The sequence below is a fragment of the Hydra viridissima genome, unplaced genomic scaffold (assembly GCF_058129835.1).
Source record: "Hydra viridissima isolate aposymbiotic clone 2 unplaced genomic scaffold, HvirCarnegie_v1 scaffold_8, whole genome shotgun sequence".
Lineage (NCBI taxonomy): Eukaryota > Metazoa > Cnidaria > Hydrozoa > Anthoathecata > Hydridae > Hydra > Hydra viridissima.
In genome coordinates this window covers 11,942,273-11,962,198 of record NW_028324307.1, presented here as the reverse complement: position 1 = coordinate 11,962,198, position 19,926 = coordinate 11,942,273, and the positions used below count along the sequence as shown (strand labels likewise).

At 27.5% G+C, this 19,926-nt stretch overlaps 1 protein-coding gene across 2 annotated transcripts; it reads right to left on the bottom strand.

Moving 5' to 3' along the window:
* Positions 1 to 472: 472 nt before the first annotated feature.
* Positions 473 to 19,043, bottom strand: LOC145186880 (tyrosine-protein kinase BAZ1B-like). 2 transcript variants are annotated; one of them, XM_090095284.1, is made up of 28 exons: positions 17,172 to 19,043; positions 15,787 to 16,400; positions 13,620 to 13,714; positions 13,067 to 13,150; positions 11,963 to 12,010; positions 11,565 to 11,874; positions 10,764 to 10,935; positions 9,161 to 9,264; positions 8,486 to 8,761; positions 8,331 to 8,372; positions 7,586 to 7,654; positions 7,361 to 7,449; positions 6,641 to 6,707; positions 6,429 to 6,545; positions 6,214 to 6,305; positions 6,023 to 6,098; positions 4,944 to 5,101; positions 4,721 to 4,867; positions 4,080 to 4,638; positions 3,382 to 3,489; positions 2,990 to 3,187; positions 2,603 to 2,752; positions 2,032 to 2,243; positions 1,836 to 1,885; positions 1,231 to 1,736; positions 1,068 to 1,151; positions 775 to 918; positions 473 to 699 (listed from the first exon to the last, which is right to left on the bottom strand). In XM_090095284.1, the coding sequence occupies exons 2-28, from the start codon at positions 16,387 to 16,389 to the stop codon at positions 607 to 609; spliced, it is 4,653 nt and encodes a 1,550-aa protein (XP_089951410.1). In that variant the 5' UTR covers positions 16,390 to 16,400; positions 17,172 to 19,043; the 3' UTR covers positions 473 to 606. The 2 variants fall into 2 exon arrangements, 1 of the variants encoding a protein (XP_089951410.1); XR_016454815.1 differs by lacking the exons at positions 473 to 699; positions 775 to 918; positions 1,068 to 1,151; ... (3 more) ...; positions 2,603 to 2,752; positions 2,990 to 3,187 and adding an exon at positions 3,815 to 3,919.
* Positions 19,044 to 19,926: the final 883 nt, after the last annotated feature.

The window sequence follows — 19,926 nt, the reverse complement described above, 5'->3', positions numbered from 1 at the left end:
TTATGTCAACCTTAAGATAAATCTAATTTTGTGGAAAACTTAAAATACTTTAGTTCAGAGTGATAATAATAATAATAATAATAATAATAATAATAATAATAATAATAATAATAATAATAATAATAATAATGATAAGGATGTTTCAAAGAAAGAACAAGAAGTTCGTTATAATATTTTTATAAAGTAAATTCAGTTCTCCAAGTTTCATTCACAGCAAATTTCGTGAGGAAGATGAGGGAATTTATAAAAGATGTAGCATTAATCAGTTAATACGAAATTCAATAACTGAGTAACCCATTAATGATCCATCAAGAAAATAAATTAAGTACGCTCTTGCATTAGTTGACAATGGAACAAAACAAAACAAAAATTAAGAAATATTTCCTGAAAAAGCCTCGCAGGAGTTAAGAGATTGGTTTTTATAACAACATTAAAAACCAACTCCCAGTGAAATACTGGTAAAATATTGGCATTTAGTTAATTACGATCGTTCCATCAAAATAGTCATTTACATTAAAAAAAAAAAAAAAAAAAGCCGGTAGCAAAACAAATATTTTTTACAACGTGGACCTTTCACAAACATTCATTTAATGGGTCATCGCTTTATCACGTTCCTTGCAATTCTGGTAGATATTGCTTAACAAGGGAATTGAAAACAGTTAGTAATCGAATACCTGCACTGCCTACTTCGGAAGTATCCTAGAGAAAAAAATAAAAAGTAACAAATTTGTCAGACAAATAAAAACAAAATAATTGCTAACAATTAATACTTACTTGGTTGTACGTTTTGGAATTTTCAAAAACGATCTTTGCATCTTTAAGAAATTGAAATGCATCTTCGTATTCAAAACTGTCTAACTTCTTTCGCATAACTGAGAAATCTAATGGATTTTTGATGATATCAAGGTAATCGGGCGCCTGGGAAGTAAACAAAATACATAAAAGGAACAATGCTCCTATTAGTTTAAAACAAGATTTCAAGTTTCACGCAGGGGATCTGAAAACAAGATTTCAAGTTTCACGCTCTGAAAAATAGAAAGTTAAGAGAATTTTTAAATTAAACTTACCTCGTTTAAATTTACCGGGTAAACAAAAGGCCAAGAATCTTCGTTTCTTAATAACTCATGCAAGATATTTTCGCAAGCTTGAATCTACATTTTATTAAAATTTATAAAGACCAAATTTAAATCCTTTAATGCATAAAATTAAAGAGTTTCTATTTTTACTCACTTCGTAATTCTTTCCTCTCTGATTGTTGCGAGCAGTCTTGCGAAGACTTCGCAAAGAGCTTCGTGTCTCAGAATTATCATAATTGGTAAATCCATCTGAATCCTCGCCGTGAGTCGCTTTTGAGCGAGTTACATGCACTTTGTTACCATCTTTAACGTAACACGGCCTTCGATTTCCTAATGTGGGAGAAGTTGTATTGTTCCATCCATTGCAACCATCTTTAGATTTCTTATCTAAGTCCAGATCAGATGAGTCACTATCACAAACATGGCGTTTCTTATTATTTGATTTGTCAGCAGATTTTGTATTTGGCTGACCGCGATTTTTAAGCTTTAAATTTGACGATTTTTTAGAAAAAGCTTTTGTTTTTTTCTTTTTTCCGGGTAAGTCTTTTTCGCTTTCAGAAGCGTACTGTTTTTTCTTTTTTCGTTTGCTCAATCGAGATTTTGAATTCCTATTTGTCTCTATTTCAGAGTCGGAGTCGACATACTTCATCTGTTTGGAACCTGAAAAAAAGCAGTCATTGTAGTGTATTAAGTAAAATCAAAGTAAAAAGCATACCACAAATACACATGACAAAGGTAGGTAATGAAACAAAGTTTTACCAGAAGATGGGTTTTTAGATTTTCGACACTCGTAACAACTCCAAGGGCCTCTGCACAAAGCACGAGAAAATTTTTTTTTAACCAAAATAAAAACACAAGAGAACTGCAAAATATAAAAATAATTATAGAAATCCTATTAAATGAAGAAAAAAAAAGAAAAAAAAAAAGAAGCACATAAAATGTAAGTTAGGTTTACCTTGGTGCATGACGTAATGGGGGGTTGTGACAATCGAAGTGATAACTTAGCGGACAAGTGTCACAAAGTATAACAAGGCCAACCGTTTCACAAACATGACAGGTATCTTCGTGATCTGAATCATCATCGCCGTTTTCTTTTTTGGGTTTTGAAGTTTGGAAGTCAAATGGCTTTTTGTTAAAAGAACCTTCTTTTTGGGACCTTTTTTTATTCTATAATGCAAATAAAACATTGGGTTTACACATTGAAATAAGATGATTACAATAAATTAAAACATGGGTTTACACATTGAAATAATAAGATGATTACAATAAATTAAAACATTGGGTTTACACATTGAAATAATAAGATGATTACAATAAATTAAAACATGGGTTTACACATTGAAATAATAAGATGATTACAATAAATTAAAACATGGGTTTACACATTGAAATAATAAGATGATTACAATAAATTAACAGATAAAAACTGTTTTTTAATGACATCGTTATTAAATTATTTCTTCTCCTTAAGTAAACTGATTGTAAAAAACAAAACTATGAAACATTTTATCTATAAAAATCTTTACTGTGCACTCAGAACATTCCCAAGCACCTTCCGGAACTTCCGTTAGTGGAGGTTCAATGCACATTAAATGATAAACTAAATTACATCCATCGCAAATAATCAAATGATCTTTCCGCTGGCGACCTTTCTCTCGGCGACAAACTTTGCATCGCTAAATACAAAAAGATGATTATGTATTTCTATTATTCCTCGTCCTTATACAGAAGTATTTAATTGAAAACCACTGTTCTGGTCTTCTAAGTATTAACGTGTCATTAGCTCTTAGGGAGCGATCGAAATATTTCAAAAATGACATGGATTTAATTGATAGATTTTATGAGACTCTAGACCAATTAAAATAACAAAGTTATGGAGTCGAAGCATAACTCTTGTTAACGAAAGCACCTACTGAGTTTTCTGCAGACTTTTCCCAGTTTACACTGTTCTCAAATACTCCAAACAGTGTGTGAAGTTTTGAAAGTGTCGAAGCCTTTTCTACAGCTTTGATCCACTCATCAATAAAATTGTTATTTTGAGTATTTGAAACCATGAAATGAATCCGAAAACGAGGATATACTGTATCGTGAATCCTCAATATGTACTCTTTCTGAAATAAATCATTAAGTGAAATCAATAGCAACATTAATAAAATAATAATAATAATAATAAAAATAATGATAATAAAACAAGTAATAATAGAAGCAAGAACAATAATATTATTAATAGCTATCGTTATTGTAAAAACAATAAAAAAAACCCCAGCAGACAGTGACAATAATGAAAATAGTTAAAATCACATACAATCTCATGAAGATCTTTTACAGCAGCGATCTTCTCTATGCATTCTTTTAAATCAGGAAGATCGCCTAAGTTACCACAAACAATTTTCTTTGCAGACTCAGTTACGTCCTAAACAAAAGCATCTTTTTTTCAGTTTTAAAAATCAAAGTGACACATAACACTTATCTATTTCAAAAGCAACAGATAAACTATGTAATTATTAAACTCCTCATACTTCATGCTAATAATAAATAAAATGTTAATAAATAAAAAAGGTAAGACAACAATCATTATTGAAGACAAGTCACTTTGGAAAGGGAAAAAAAAAATTACACTCCTAAATCCCAATTTAAATAAAATAATAGTAAATTCACAACTCTCAATAAACTTTATCAATTGTTTTCAAATAATTTAACTAAAGTCAGTTAATTGAAAACTCTTTAAATGCAATAACCTTCTTTATAAATGCTCTTTTGTGATGAACTCTTTTGGTATAAAGTAATGTATAAAACACTGCAATGTAAAACATCTATAAGCCATACAACCACATCTTGAAGCACTAAAACATTAAAAGAGCTGATTAACAGTAACAGATTGTTATTGTTAATCGGCTCTTTTGTGTCTTAGCACTCCAGAACTGATTAACAATTTGGTTTATCTTGTAAACAATATTACGAATGTAATTCTGTTGAATAAATTTCATATAATTCATAAGCTACCTCTTTAAGAGCTTTAATTGATGCAAAATAAGCATCTTCTTCTTTGTTACCAGACTCTTCATTATCTTTTACATCCATTAATAAAGTATTTTTCACATTCTCTATATTTTCATTCTCTACAGTGGGATTTACGTTATTATCATTATTAGAATTGCATACAATTTTTGAATTTACAGTTAACTCTTTAGCAACATCTTCTTTGTTATCAACTGTATTTATAGTAATACTGTTATCAACTTCAGAAACCTGTGGGGTAACCAACATCTCTTGTTCTTTTTTAATGGTTTTTCCCCCTTCTTGACCTTCTAAATGGTGACTGTTGTTAATGCAAACAGTGCCATTTTCATTAACAACAGAACTTTCATCAGAAAATTTATTTACATTGGCAATATTAGAGCTTATTACTGAATTGCTCAGTCCCAGATTTTCATGAGCAATTTCAACTTCATTCTTCTTTACACTAATTCCATTTGATAACACTAAAGACTTGATTGGACTCAGATCATTTTTATTTAATGCTGTTTTCATTTCATCAGACTGATTTAGTTTGGTGCTTCCTCTGAAATAAAAATATTTTCAATATATTTTTTTAAAAATACAAAAATAACTATTTATATAGAATGAAAAAAATAACAACATACATTGATTTGTGAAGAGAAGAGACACTTTCTTTTATTTTAACATAATTGTATCGCAAGTTTGCTTTTAGCTTTGACTCTCTATGACCACGAATTGTTAGTGCAGATATAAGATTGTCAATGTCTGCCATATTGTCATAGTACATCCAGCTAAAGTACAAAAAAGTTACCTTTTTCTGTCTAGTTATAAAATTTACAAAACAATGACAAATTTAAAAATGGTTACCAATCTAATCCAAAAGCCCCTCTGTTAACTGTATGCACATCAATACCATTAACATACAAGCCAGGTGTGCCACCAGTAAACAACCAATATATTCTAAAGTGACGATCATAACCCAATGGTTCAAGCCTTAATGCTTTTTTACATTGATGTGTGATTTCCTGTAGAAATGTAAAAGGTAGAGTTGCAATTTCTGAACTTGCAAATTTTTAATGAGAATTTTCAGAACTTGCAAATTTTTAATAAGAATTTTCAGAACTTGTGTTTTGACTTTATGTTTAACTTGTGCTTTAATTCTTTAGTTCTGAAATTCTGTTGTTAAAATAAGAATTTTAGAATAAGCACTGGCATTTGGTTTTTCCATCAATAGTAATAATGAAGGAAATACAAATTTCTATATCTTTTAAATTAAGTCAAACTTACTGAAGTCTATTAAAACAGAACTCTTTATGGGTTTTAAACAGCATAAATTTTTGGTGGACAAGTTTTCTTCTTATTATTGTTTAGATTCATACAAAATTTGTTATTTTTGAACAATATGTTTAACAGATTTAATCAAATAACAATTGTGTGCAAAGTCTTGAAACGTTGAAGCAAAAGTGATATAATAAATATTAGGTTTTGTAAATTATCTTAAATTTGATCTATTTAAACTGACTGATATAGAAGCTTGTACTTTATTTGTTATTAAAATTGAAAATCAAAAATGCTAATGCAAATTTCAGAAATTTCACTAACATTTCAGTGAGAAGTATGCAAAAATAAATGAATTAAAAGAAGAAAATTTTCAGTGCTTTTAACAATATCATAAACTCATAATGCAATACAAGGTTATGTGGTTATAAATGTTTATATTAGGAAGCTTGTAAAATTCATAATGCAATACAAGGTTATGTGGTTATAAAATTTTATAAATATTTGGAAGCTTATAAATACTTATACACTATAAAGAAGCAATAAATCATGCATTAAAAAAAAAACAATAAAAATACATGCAAATAAACTTGTAAATTTTTCATATTGCATAAATAATTTATCTACAGAGAATAGTAATTAAATTACTAAAAATATTACAAACTTACAGAAACTCTTTTGATGTTTTGTTGTTCAATATTAGCATTCATTTTCTCTTCATCTTCTTTCTCTTCTATTTGTTTTCTACAATAAAGCAAAAGTTCATTACCTTAACTTACTAAAACTTTTAAGCAGTTTATTTTTGGGTGGAACCAAAAAAAGTCTGTAATCAACTTCTACAAAACATCTGCTAAAATACCTTTCAAAATCCTTTTTCTTTTGCAAATCCTTTGAGGCTTCTGCTTTTAGGGCATCAATCTGCCTTTTTGTCATACCTTGATAAGGACTTGTCTATAAATTGATTTATAGCAAAAGTAATTTTTCTGGTTAGAACTTAGCTGTTACAATAAATTACAATAAACTGTGAGTCACTTTATAACTAATTAAAAAACTCATTGAAAATTATTTAGTTACAGAATCTTTGTTGGTTTCAGAGTCATTTAAACTTGATTGTTCATGGGTACCAAGCTCTTTTTTGTTTGTATCTTCAGCAACCATTTTCTTAGTGAATTTATCAATTGAACCAGCAGCCTTTATAAAAATGTGAAAACTGTAGTTATTGGAAAATTAAAAAAATGTCTCAGCATTTTTTATATTCACTAGAAAAAAAACTTTAAGAGAAATACCTCACTTTCTTTCTCTCTTTCTTTTCTTTGTTTACAAATTTCTTTTCTGTGTGCATCTTGAACACGACTAAAATGTGTTCATTAAAATTTTGAAAAAATTTTAAATTATGTAATTATCAAATAAAAGCAAAAGTATAACATCCAAAGTGGAGAATGATGCAAATAAAAAATCTGGGCTCTTTTTGCTCATGTGATCCAAACATAACCAACTTATTTTAAATATTTTTCCACAATTAAGTAAACATTTTAAAGATTAAATATTACATTTTAAAATAATTTAAGATTAAAAGGGAAGCATCAGAGTTTTCACTGTTTCTACTTTTAAGAAAAAAGATTTTTTTAGTAACCAAAAATAAACTTGTTTTTTGTACTACAAGATCTTGACCAGAATTTGTAACAGCATACTAATGGACAATCAAACATGTTAAATGTGACTTCAAAAAAATTCCAGGATGTCAACTGATTGGAAGCCCTTGATGTACAAATAGGAATTACAATATAAATATGGCAATAAGCTGTCATTATGCAAAGTCAACAATGGTATGAATTGAACCAGGTTGCTGAAGCCTTTGCTCAATTGAGAAAGATTGGGCTATTGTTAAACAAGATACGAAAATGTAACAAGTATGTATTGTAACAAGTATGTAACATAAAATTATTACACAACATAAACTAATACGTAAAAAAACGTAAGGAAATCCAACAATTAAAAACACTCACAAAGCTTCATGCTTTTCATTGGCTAACTCTTCATAGAATTGAGCAAGTTCTTCTGATTCAAGAACAATGTTCAACAAATAAGTTAAAACCTATTTTTTACAATGAAAAAACTAAAATTGTAAAACTTTCCTAATCCAAAAGGTAAACAAAGAACAGTTTCATAGTTAAAAACAGAATGTTAATACATTAAGAAACTCACAAGGAAAGCTCTTTATGAAAACATACCTGGAGCTGAGAATTTGTTGATAGAGTGTAAAATTCTGACTTTTCCAATTCATTAGAAATCAACCTCAACTAGATTAAGAAAAAAAAAAATGTTAAGATACGATTTAAAAACTTTTCAAGGAAGAAAATAAGTTTTATCTGTTTGATATTTGCTGTTTGCAACATTAATGTACTATTCTGTAACTATATTAGTATGTATTATTTTTACTGCTTGATTAATAGTGGCTTTTTCTCTCATTTTCTAATGTTAAACACTAGTAAGGGTGAGATGATCTGAATGGAATATTTTGTTGATTGGAATAAGTTCCAGTCGGCAGTCAAACATGTTTTCAAAACATTAGGAGTAATTTTAATAAAATATTTTATTTTAATCAAAATTATGTTTATATTCAAAATTTTATTACTTGTAAAAAAATATCATTTTGAAAATGACAAATATATCAAGAGCACAGAAACTCATTTTTAAAATTTTATTTCCCCTTCTTATTAGAGATACTTAAAGTTTACTTTGAAGTTTTAAAAGAAAAGTAGTTCAACTAAAACATTTTTGTTCTAACAACAAAGTAAAATGAAACTTTTTTTTTCTAACAAGAAAAGCTTTATTTTATTTCACGAGGTTTCTAGCTTTGAGTTTAACAGACTTTATCAACCCTACAACAGCCTTTACTTTAATGAAAAATTATTTTAAAATAAAAGAAAAAATTAAAAAAACTTGTAAATTTTTCATCCAGAGAGATGCACTTACTTGATGCTCAAATGCACTCATAACTTGTCTTGCCTTTTTTTTCTATATGGAAATATGCGCAGAAAAAAAAAAAGTGCAGAAAAATAGAAATAACAACAAAATAAAAGTGGGAACTACTTTAGTTACACAGAAATTGTTGCAGAATGAAGACATACTCTAGCTTTAAAAATTTCCATTTCATCATCATCAAGAAACAATGTAGGGTCTTTATCTTCATCTGCATCTTTGTCTTCATCAGCATCTTTATCAATTATAGAATCTTCTTTTAATGCTGCAATTTCAGCAGCAAGGGCATTTTCAGATTCTATCTCTTTAGCACGTCGATCTTTTTTCAACTTTTCAAGCTGAGATTTCAAAAACTGACCCAGCAAAAAAGATGCTGTATATTCAGTGAGAGGAAGATCTGCAAGTTCAATTTTCAAACCTTTGACCTGAATAATTAGTTCAGTTCAAATTCAAATACAATAAAATAAATCCAAAACAAATCGGCTAAATAAAGTTATGTAACAATAACAAATTGTAATTAAGAATAAAAGTTATTGCAAACATTTGTAATGTGTGAATAAGTTAAGAAGGAACAAATTAATTTCCAAAAACAATTATTTTTCAAAATTTCCTTAATGATCTTTTTTGTTATTTAAACATTTTTTTCTTCAAGATTCTTATTGCTAAAATTAAAAAAAAAAAAAAAAAAATATATATATTTTTGACTAACCTGATTTTTAATTTAATTATTAAAGACTTTTTATTTTTCTTTTTAAAGTTTTTTATTTTTCTTTTTAAAGTTTTTTATTTTTCTTTTCACAAGATAAAATTAACCAAATACTTACCTTATAATCTTCATTGCCCAACAGTACTTTAAGAAACAATAAAAGAATCTGACATATGATCAAAGACCCTTTGCTGCCAGGCGTTAAAGCCAGCAAAAGCTGAGCTATAAAGACAACAAATCGATGAACTGAATTATTTAAAAAATGAAGGGATCCTAAGGCTCAATAAAATAACAAACCCTTGTTTAGAGGCCATGAAAAATTTGATTGAATACTATTTATTTGACGTAAGAGTTCTATTTATAAGAATAAGAGTTTTTGGAATAGAAAGGTCTTATTGTTTATGCACAAATTTTTAATTTTTAGAAAATCTACTTTTTTCAAAAATCAGGGTCAACATTCTATTCAGTGGTTAAATTTTGTGATCATGTCTATATTTTAGCGACACATGGAGAGTTTTTTAAAAATCAAATTAAACTAGCAAGTTTTTAAATTTTTTTAAAGAAGTTATCATACCTTATTGAAAGATAAGTAAAAAAAAAAGTATACAAAAAAAGGACACAAAAGTGAATGTATCCAATATGAATGTATGCTTGTCAAAGATGGTATTGAAAACTTTCTATTATTTACTGTTTTTGTTACTATTGCAGAATTTATTTTTCAAGACATGCAGAATATTTTCCAAATACAAAAAAATATAAAAGTATTTACTAAGATATAAGACAAACAACAAGTCTAAAAAACTTGCAAAAAAACTTGACAAGGTAAGATATGAGATTACTAAAAAATTTATAAAATTTACCGAGGAGGAAAAACCATATGGCTTCAATAAAAACTCAACAACATGGTTTTGCTCTCACTAAGACATTGACCTTGAGAACGATGGCTCATTAAATTTAATTTTATAACATATTTACAGAAAAACTACTGCATTCATTTTTGTATTATCTAACTCTTATTTTAATGGAATTTATTTTCTTCTGATTTTAAATGAATGATAAAATTTACCTAATTTCTTAATTTTTTAAGTGAATGATAAAATTTACCTAATTTCTCATTAGAAATGGATAGATTTTAAAATGTCACTATTCTGGCCACTTGAACTTGAAGGAAACAACATATTTTAAACTGTTAAGGCAATAATAACTTTATCTATTTTCTTTTCTTTCTTTCTTTATTTTTCTTTTTTTTTTTTTTTTTTTTGAAATCTGCTAAATTAGTAACTTTTTTTTTGTATAAAATGGTTGTTAACTTGATAAGAAAACCTAATTTTAATAAAAGTAAATTTATGTTAACCAGATATCTTTCCATATTATATTATATTGTGATAATTCTGCTCTTCTCCCTTCCCTAATTGTTGCAACAATGATTTGCTTAAGAGAAAAACAGATAACTCAATAACTTTTTTACAATTGGTAAATTGTACACAGCTAAATATCAGTCTGCCTATTTATTTTTAAAAAATCACATGCAGCTAAATATCAGTATTTATTTTGTAAAAAATTAAACTAATAACTTTTTCTTTTAAAAAGACAAAAACCTTATAATTAGAGCACTGCTCAAGTTTATTTTTATTAAAAGCTAATCCTAACCTTTTCATCTCTGAAATTAATTATTTTGAAATAAAATTAAAGCTTAAAGCCCTTATTATTCTAAAACCAACCTGTAGATATGTCAGGCTGATTTTCAGCAAGAAGAAACTTCTTAAAGCAATTGACAAACTCTACTATCATGACTACGTCACCAAAATTTTTTTGTGTAAATCCAGAAGGCATTTGAACTATTTTAGGCTTTGGGAGTGCAACCAAATTTAACAATTCCTCATCATCTTTTTTCTAGAAACAATTGAAATGCTATAGGTCTAATTAAGTTTACAATATCCTAAAATAAAAAGTAATAACACAGACTTTTAAAGTATGAGATATTTTGTTAACAAAGCCAACTATGTTGATAAAAAGTGTGTGTGTGTGTGTGTGTGTGTGTGTGTGTGTGTGTGTGTGTGTGTGTGTGTGTGTGTGTGTGTGTGTGTGTGTGTGTGTGTGTGTGTGTGTGTGTGTGTAGCTATTTCAAGTTGTATTGCTCAATATTTTGTATAAACAGAACAATATATAAATATAAAACAAAAAAACAACAACTATGTATGGTACTTAAAGTTTCATGCCTTATGGCAATCATCAGCCATAAAATACTTCATAGCTGATGATTGCTGTAAATACTTCATGGTATTTCTGGCTGATGATTGCCATAAGGCATGAAACTTTGAGTACTATAAATAGCTGTTGCTTCTTCATTATATATATATATATATATATATATATATATATATATATATATATATATATATATATATATATATATATATATATATATATATATATATATATATATATATATATATATAGCTGATAGTAAAGATAGCAAAGCTGATATTTTTTAATTGTAAGAGAGTTTTTAACCTTTTTACCTGAGTGAATATATGAGAAAACTGCTGATTAAATGATGTTTGGGCTGGCACAGTATTACTAGTTATTGATTGAGAATTTACTTTGTGCAAGCAATCATTTTTTGGTACTACTCCACTGAGAGGAGGACGTGTTTGAAAGATTTTGATTGGTGGTTTCATTGCTCCCATAGCAGAGGGACTGAGCAATTGTAGACCTGTACTGAGAAGTGGATTAGCTATCTTTGGAGGTTGCAAGAATGAAGCATTAGCTTTTGGTGCTATACTAACAGTTTTTATACTGAACTGATGAAGATTTTTGCTGACTTGCTTTCTAAAAATTATAATCACCACCCTTTTGAATTTAAGAAATTTGTTTATTTTATTATTTAAAACTGTTTAAAAAAGTAAGGGAAAAAAACCTTTTTTCTTCTATAATTCGAGCTTGCTCAGATGGAGATAACTTCCTCCTAAAAAAATCACATAGATTGTATTTCTAACTGATGCCTAAACAATTTTTAAAAAAGTGTTAGAAACGAAAAAAAAAGATTACTTTAGATTTTGTTTTTTAGGTCTGTTTATTATTGAAAATGTTGAACTTTTTAAACTCAATTTTTCTTTTAGTGCTTAAAATTTCAGGTCAGGTTGATTTTACATCCACTAAACTGCTATAGATTTTAACATTTCAGGTCAAATTGACCTTGTATTCACTAATTTGCCATAGCTTTTAAAAATGCTTTAACTTGACCCATAAATAAGTCAAAGTTATAAATAAATTTTAAAAAGGTACCATGCTAAAAATCAAGGTAAATAGTAGGTTCTTAAAATGTAAATTTAAAAAATTTCTGCAACCAACTTAAACTGCTTTTTGAAAATAAAACATTTTGTTCACTTTTGTCAAAAATTGAGATAGCATCCTTTTAGCTGACCCATAAGTGCCAACTATATGGGGTGAAAGTAGAAAGCAAATTTTGAAATCTAATTATGGCATCATTGGAAATAAATTAACCTTAAAGTTGTTAAGACCATTTTTGTTAAGACCTTAAAGTTGTTAAGACCATGTTTTAAATTTAACTCTACTTTCACCCCCAAACAGGTGGCACTTTCATGCCACCTGAAAGAGCACTACACCTAAGTTTGACATGGATTTAAATAAGTTTACAAAAGTTATTTTTAAAATTCAACAGCACTCATTTCTTAGATCATTGTGGTATATGTTAAAAATGTTATGGTAAAAACACATCAGGTAATAAAGTCATTTTCTGGTTTCAATCTTTAACTTATTTTCCAAACTTGCATCTCATAAAAAGTGATCAACAGTCTTTAACCACTTATAAAACATTTATAAGGTAATTTTTTAAACCCAGTGTTATTTTTCACATAGTATAAATTTAATGGGTGGAGTAGACTTTTTTAAATTTAAATTTTAAGAACAACCTCTAAAAAACACTAAGATGGTAAAAGTCTACTTTAAAATAGTGAATTACAATCAACATATAAATGTTAACCCCTTAACTTCAACATACCATTTTTCAGGATCCATATCAATAGCAATAACAACATTTTTTGGTGAAGCTGTATTTATAGTGGGATGAGGTATAATTGGAGGCCTGAAATAGAATTTCAAATAGGTTTGTTAAACATATATATCTAAGAATTACTAGTAAAGTATTAACAGGGCTGGAAATAAGCAATGTTCATTGGTCAATGTCTGGCTGAGTTAGGTTTGCCTATTAAATATTTTTAGTATACTTTTGTGTATCTTAGGAAGCTGTTTCCCCTCGTTTTTAATGAAGCCATAAATATTCATTATGAAAATTAAATCTTTAGTTAACTTAATATATTTAATTGTTGTTAAGTAATCTGAACTGTGCTGTGGTTGTATATAAATTACTTAATTGTAATTAAATAAAAATTTTCTTTATATTTTAAAATTTGTCCATGATGATTTTTCTGATAGAGATTCAAATATAAAAGGAAAGATATAGTACAATTTCTAGAAATTGAAAAAAAAAAAAATTATTTCCAGCCCTTATTATTTAGGATAAATTAATCCAAAACATAAATCCCTTTACTTACAACTTGCCAATTAAGCTTTTTGTTGGCACGAACACTGGTTTTTTTGAGGCTTCCTTTAACGTATTTTGTACAGAGAAGTTCTTCATTTGTTGCAACTAAAAAGTAAATATCTGCTATAATAATCACCCTGTTGTTTTCTTCATTACTATGTCAACCTTGACATACTTTTATTGGTTTTATGAGTTATCACTTTTTAACTCCATTGTTTTGTTATTTTATTTTTAAATTGTTTACTTTTAAATTTATTGTAACTTGTTAAATTTGAACTTTAAACTATATAGTTCTTAACTAAAGGTATTCTTTGTATAAAAACGAAAACAAAAATTTGAATCCAGTTATTGATTAGCACTTTTGATATACACAGAAAGTTTAAACTCACTTTTTTTTTAACATTTATAATTCTTTTAAAAAATGGTAAACCTGTTTAACTGATGAGATGTATTCCAAATTTTTATGTTTATTTATATTAATGCTTTAACTTAATGATTAAGTTAGCTAATCATAACCGAGTTGGAGGATGAAAATTATCAGAGCAATTAAGCCCTTTCAATTCTTAAAAATAAAGTTTAAACGCATTTTCATAAGAAAACTAGTAACTCTTGTCTTTTGCATTTCCATCACTAAACAGCCTGATAGCATTTGGATATTGTACTTGCATCCTTATTCTTATTTTATTTTGCATAAAAACTGTGTCTACAAATTGATTTAACCTTCAGCATTTTTCAATTGATAAAACTTTGAAAAAAGATCATATTTTCATGGGCAAAAAAGCATCCTCATTGAAACCCAATAGCAAGTAATTGGCATGCATAAAATGAAACTGAGCAATTGGCAAATCAGCAGACACTTAAATATTTCTGAATTCAGTATTCACACAATAATAAAAAGTTACTTATCTATTAGTTGTGTCAATGATAAACCTTGTACTGGGCATCCAAAAAAAACTGTCAGCATGCAATGAAAACATGCTCTACACACTAAGCAGAAGCAACCCAAAAGCAGGAATCAGCTTTGAGTGCAGAAATCAATAGTTTTTTTGTAGATAAAACAGTTTGTTGTATGACAATAAATAAGTTTTATGCAAGAAAGAATTAAATTCATTTCAAGAAAGTTTTTGCTGATGTTAACTGATTTAAAGCAGCACATACAAAGCTGTATTCAAAAAGTTAGTAGCTCTGTCAGAATATTGGACTGGATATCAGTCTCAGGTATTGACAATCATAAATTATACAAAAGAAGATTGAACCATTATGGGTATTGTGACATTTTAGAAAATTCACTTATCCCTAGTGGCAACTTATTCCAGGCTGATCAAAACTGGTTACTTCAACATGACAATGATCTACATCATACAGAACATTCAATCACCAATTACTTCATTAAAAATAATATTCAACTCATGCCATGGGCAGCAAACTCACCTGACTTAAACCTGATCGAAAATTTATGGAACAGAATTTATTATAAACTAACAAAAAAAGCAAATAACTAGTCACAAAATGCTCAAAAAAGAACTGACAAAATGTGGCTTGAAATACCAATCAAGATGATTGAAAACCTTATTGAATTAATGCCAAGGAGATTCCAAACATGTATTAAAAAACAACAGGGGTCATATCCCAATGTTAATATATTTCCATTTAAAAAAATTTAGTGTTTAAACTTTATTGCACTTTCTTATTTTTATTATATTATACTCTAATTTTTTTTTATTACTTGTGTTTAATACTACATTTTAGAAAATATTTTGTGTTTTTTCTTTCAAAGTTGTGTCTTTATCTTAATAATTGGCTACAAAAAACAAAACAAAACAAAACAAAAAAAAATGTGGATCCTGTATTGGATTTTCCCTTTGTACCAGTCTAAACTTATCATAACTTACAAAAAAACAAGTGCATTTAAACTTTCTGTATAAGGTGTAGCTGAGTACCTTTCATATAAGTTTTTGAAATCATTATTTTTTAATTGATATTTATGGATTGATTTTTAATCTATTTTGTTATATTTAATGGGTACACTAATGCTTTCAATTAATCATTTAAAATACATGCAACTTCTTTTTTTAGGTGATAGAACAAACAAACCCTTTTTAAAATCTAATTTTAATTTTGATTAAAAAATGAGAATTGACTTTTGTTTTTTTTTTAAAATAGGAAAATTATCTTACCTTCATTTTCTGAAGTTCTTTTTCCAGCTTTAATTCTCTGTCTTTTATACTATCCATCATTTTTTTATCTTCTTGCATTTTTTTTTCTTTGTAATCATACTTTCTTTTTTGCTTCTCATGCTCAAGTCTGACAATACGTGGTGACTGTCTTAATACAGGTTTTTCTGCCTGGTGTTTTTGGGGAGTGGCCTGTTGAAATGTTGAGGTTGGAGATTTAGAAGGGACCATACTTTTCTTTACAACTGACAATGGGGTTTCATCATCATCAGAGATCGATATTGCTTCCACTTTATTTTTTATATTATATGAGTTTTTATTGTATTTTAAAACTAAGGATTTTTCATTTAATTTAGCTATTTTTGATAAAGGCTCATCTTCGGAACCACTATCAATATTTAAAGTATTTGTCAGGTTCATTTGCTCAACATGACATGAGCCCAAATGTAAACCAGTATGTTTTTCTTTATCTTTTAAGTTCCTATCTTTTTGAATGCTATTCTCCCCATTATTTGCAGGAAACTTTATTTTCATTTGTTTGAAACTAGCACCATGTTTTGATTTTCCAGACAGAGGTTTTTTCTGCTGCTCTATTTCTCCTGTCATGCTTTCTGGAACTGGTAGAAATAACAATCAATTATATTTATACATTGTTTCACTAAATAAACTTAGATAATTAAACATAACTCCAAAATTATTGGTTTACACATCACTTATGGATCATACTGTATAAGCCTACCACAGTCATGATACCTAACAGATTTGGATGAAATTCAGTAGTTGTTATTTACAAATTTTATAAGTTTGTGTAACCTTCTGAGTCATTAATCTACAAGTTAAAACATTTATTTTTATTGGTAATTAGAATATTACATTTAGACTCCTAAGATACTAAAAAATTATATTATACTGGTATAATGACCACTATTGGTTATATGTAGTTATAAATCATAACATGACAATTTTTGGTTAAAAAGATATCAAAAAGATTAATACCATGGAAAATAAAATATAAAACTTTGTTTTATTCTTTGCAGATGTTTAAAGATTTCTATGAAATGTTTTTACAACAAATAAGTGAAAAATAGTAACAGTTTCTTATTATTTAAAAAACTTTTTGAAGAAAGTGAAGAAATTTTATTTTATTTAACTTTAACTGTTATCTCTATTTGATAAGCTGTAACTCTTGTAAGCCACACTTACTGCTTCATCTCCTGTAATTAATCTGCAGTTCTACCTTAATGAATTTGTCAAAAAGCAACTGTTTTTTTGTAACTACCAAATTTCATCAAAACCTAAGATTATATATTTTTTTGTCTAACTTATACATGTAAAGATTCTTTTGCTATTTTAAACAGAACAGTTAATAAAGATTAGAAATACTTTACCTAATTCTTATCTATGATTTCCAGAACAAGCGAGTTTAAAAAACCTACAGGAACTATGCCATTTTTGTTTACTTGTTAAATATGGCTATGAAGAAAATATTTATAAAACAAATCACATATTCCATAAACAATTTTGTTAAAAACATTTAATAAAACTATGACTTTTAGTAAGTTGTATAAATATGGATCAAACTATGCCCAAGTAGAATCTAAAATTATGATAAATAAGATGTTTACTACTTTACAGGTATAGAATTCCAGATTGAAATTTTGAATTAACTGGTATTTGCTCACAATGACTCAATATTTTATCTATTAAAATGAATGAACTGATTTTGTTTGCTATTTTGAAATCAAAAAAAATATTTTTGTGAATAAAACTCTAAAACAAACTTACAAACAAAAAAAAAAAAAGGTAAATCCTGAAGATTTTGATGCATAATAAACTTGTGACAATTGCTACTTTTTTGTTACAAAAAAGTTGTTATCATATATCAATTTTATAAACTTCAATGAAAGTTACAACAAAAATCACTCTGAAGGGCAGAAATAAAAAATTAAACATAAACCAACGCTCTTCCATTTTGCATTTTTGAATGTTTTATAACTACAAAAATGAATGCAAGAAAGATCTTTCAGAAGATATTTTAATCCCCTCTGTTTATTGAAGGTTTACCTACTGAGAATTTCCAAGATAATCTAATGACTCAAAGAGCATGTGAAAAATCATGGTTCCAGAAAAAAAAATGCTTTGGATTGACCTGCATACAAAATATAAATTTTAACTTTTGATAGAGCCATATGAACTTCACATATTTTTCAATTGTCAATACCATTCTGTTGTTATCTTATCATTCTCTTTGTTTTTTATGGTGACTTGTAAGCAAATTGAAATCTATGTCTGTGCAATAGATTGTGCTCAATTTATAAGCTTTTCTTGGTGATCAGAAGAAGAATAAGCAGCACCAAGAATACTTTTACCCTTCACAATTTTTCTAAAACTATGTAATTTGGCAACTTCCCTATCTTTCTGTTGTTGTTCTCGAATTGCAATTTGTTGATAATACTACAAACATTTTTTATTTCTTAGCCATTTGATTAAAGGATTCTAAATGTTACATGTCTGCTTGATTTGTAAAAATGGAAAGAGGAATTGTTAGCCTTGTCAAATATCAAAAGAAAGACTGAGTGGTCATTTGTTTGTTATTGCTGTTTTGTTTTTTTAGTTATGAGATTCTTTTGTTTGAAGGTTTATATCAATAACGGGTATGAATTACTTGATAAACTTTACCAAGTTTATATTAATACATTAAAACCATTTTTTTTATTTTTGAATAATACTTACATTAATTTTCGTCAAAAATAAATGCAAACATACCCCAATGAAATAAATTGGAGTTTTACCTTACCGTTTGCCAAAGATTTTGCTAATATACACAATATACATTGTATAAAAGGGACTCAGCATTGTTAAATAATTAAATAGTTAAGATCATTGCCGAAAGACTAAAAAAAATACAGGTGTAATTTATAAATTCATTAAACCTCCGATGAACAAGTAAAATTATTCTTCAGCGATAACCGCGAAGTTGAACTATTCCGAATAGCACTTCTTGTTATGGTCTAGTTTTAATTCCCAACCCTGCAAGTATCAACAGAAACAATAAAAAACCGAGGAAGTTAATAACTCACATTTAACTTTCCCGCTCAAAATCATGAAGCTTTTTTTTTTTTTTCTGGTATAGGTTTTCAGTTAAATAAAAAATATTATATGTAAACACATCGTCAAAAATATAATACTTAGTAATGCAGAAAAATGGTATTTAGTCAAAATTTTAATAAACAAAGATGTAATGCACACCATATTGGTTTAAATCTATTCGTGTACATAACTTAATTATGCAGAACTCAAATACTCAGCTTTTTCTCGATTTACCAACATGAAGGTTCTTGTTTCTCGTTTGCTTTATCTTTAATTTAAAATAGGAAGAATAAAAATACAATCCCTACTTAGTAATGGATTTCCATTAGTGAAAATAGAAATTATGTACATGGAAATAATGTTTTTATTAGAAAATAGAAATCAAAATAATGGTTCTTATTACCACCATTTTGTATAAAAGTACCAGTATCTGTTGGTTAGTTAGTTAGGGTAAGGTTGCCAATATTGTACCCCCTAAGACAAAACTAAAAAATGTAGGTAATCTACTGAGTGAAAACATGGATTTTCCATTGAATTTCATAATTTAGGGATTGATTGTTGTAAAGACGTTAAAAAAACTCGCTAAGAGTACAATTAAGGAAACCAGATCCTTAATTGTACCGTTGTAATCCAATATTGTACCACTTTCTTGATTTCAATTACTTTACAGCTTTGCAAATATTTTATGATTTTAGATTTAGAAGGGATTTAAAGAACTGATTAAAAGGAATGGTTTTTATAAAATCAGCAATTGGAAATATTCTGATATAATATAACATAACACCTAACTGCCTATAATATAATGAAATGAAGTTTTTTATTTAATAAACTCTATGCAACTTGAATTTTTTTTCTTCTGGAAAATGCCAAAAACAGGTATCACCACATATGGCACAATTTTTATTTAAATTGTATGTTTACCAATGGGTTAGCTAAGATTAGTATAGAGGAGGAAGGTAGGTATTAAAGATAGTTATACTGAATAATGTAAAACAATATATACTATATCTGTTTTAAAAACAAACACACTAAATATTGTAAAATAAAATACAT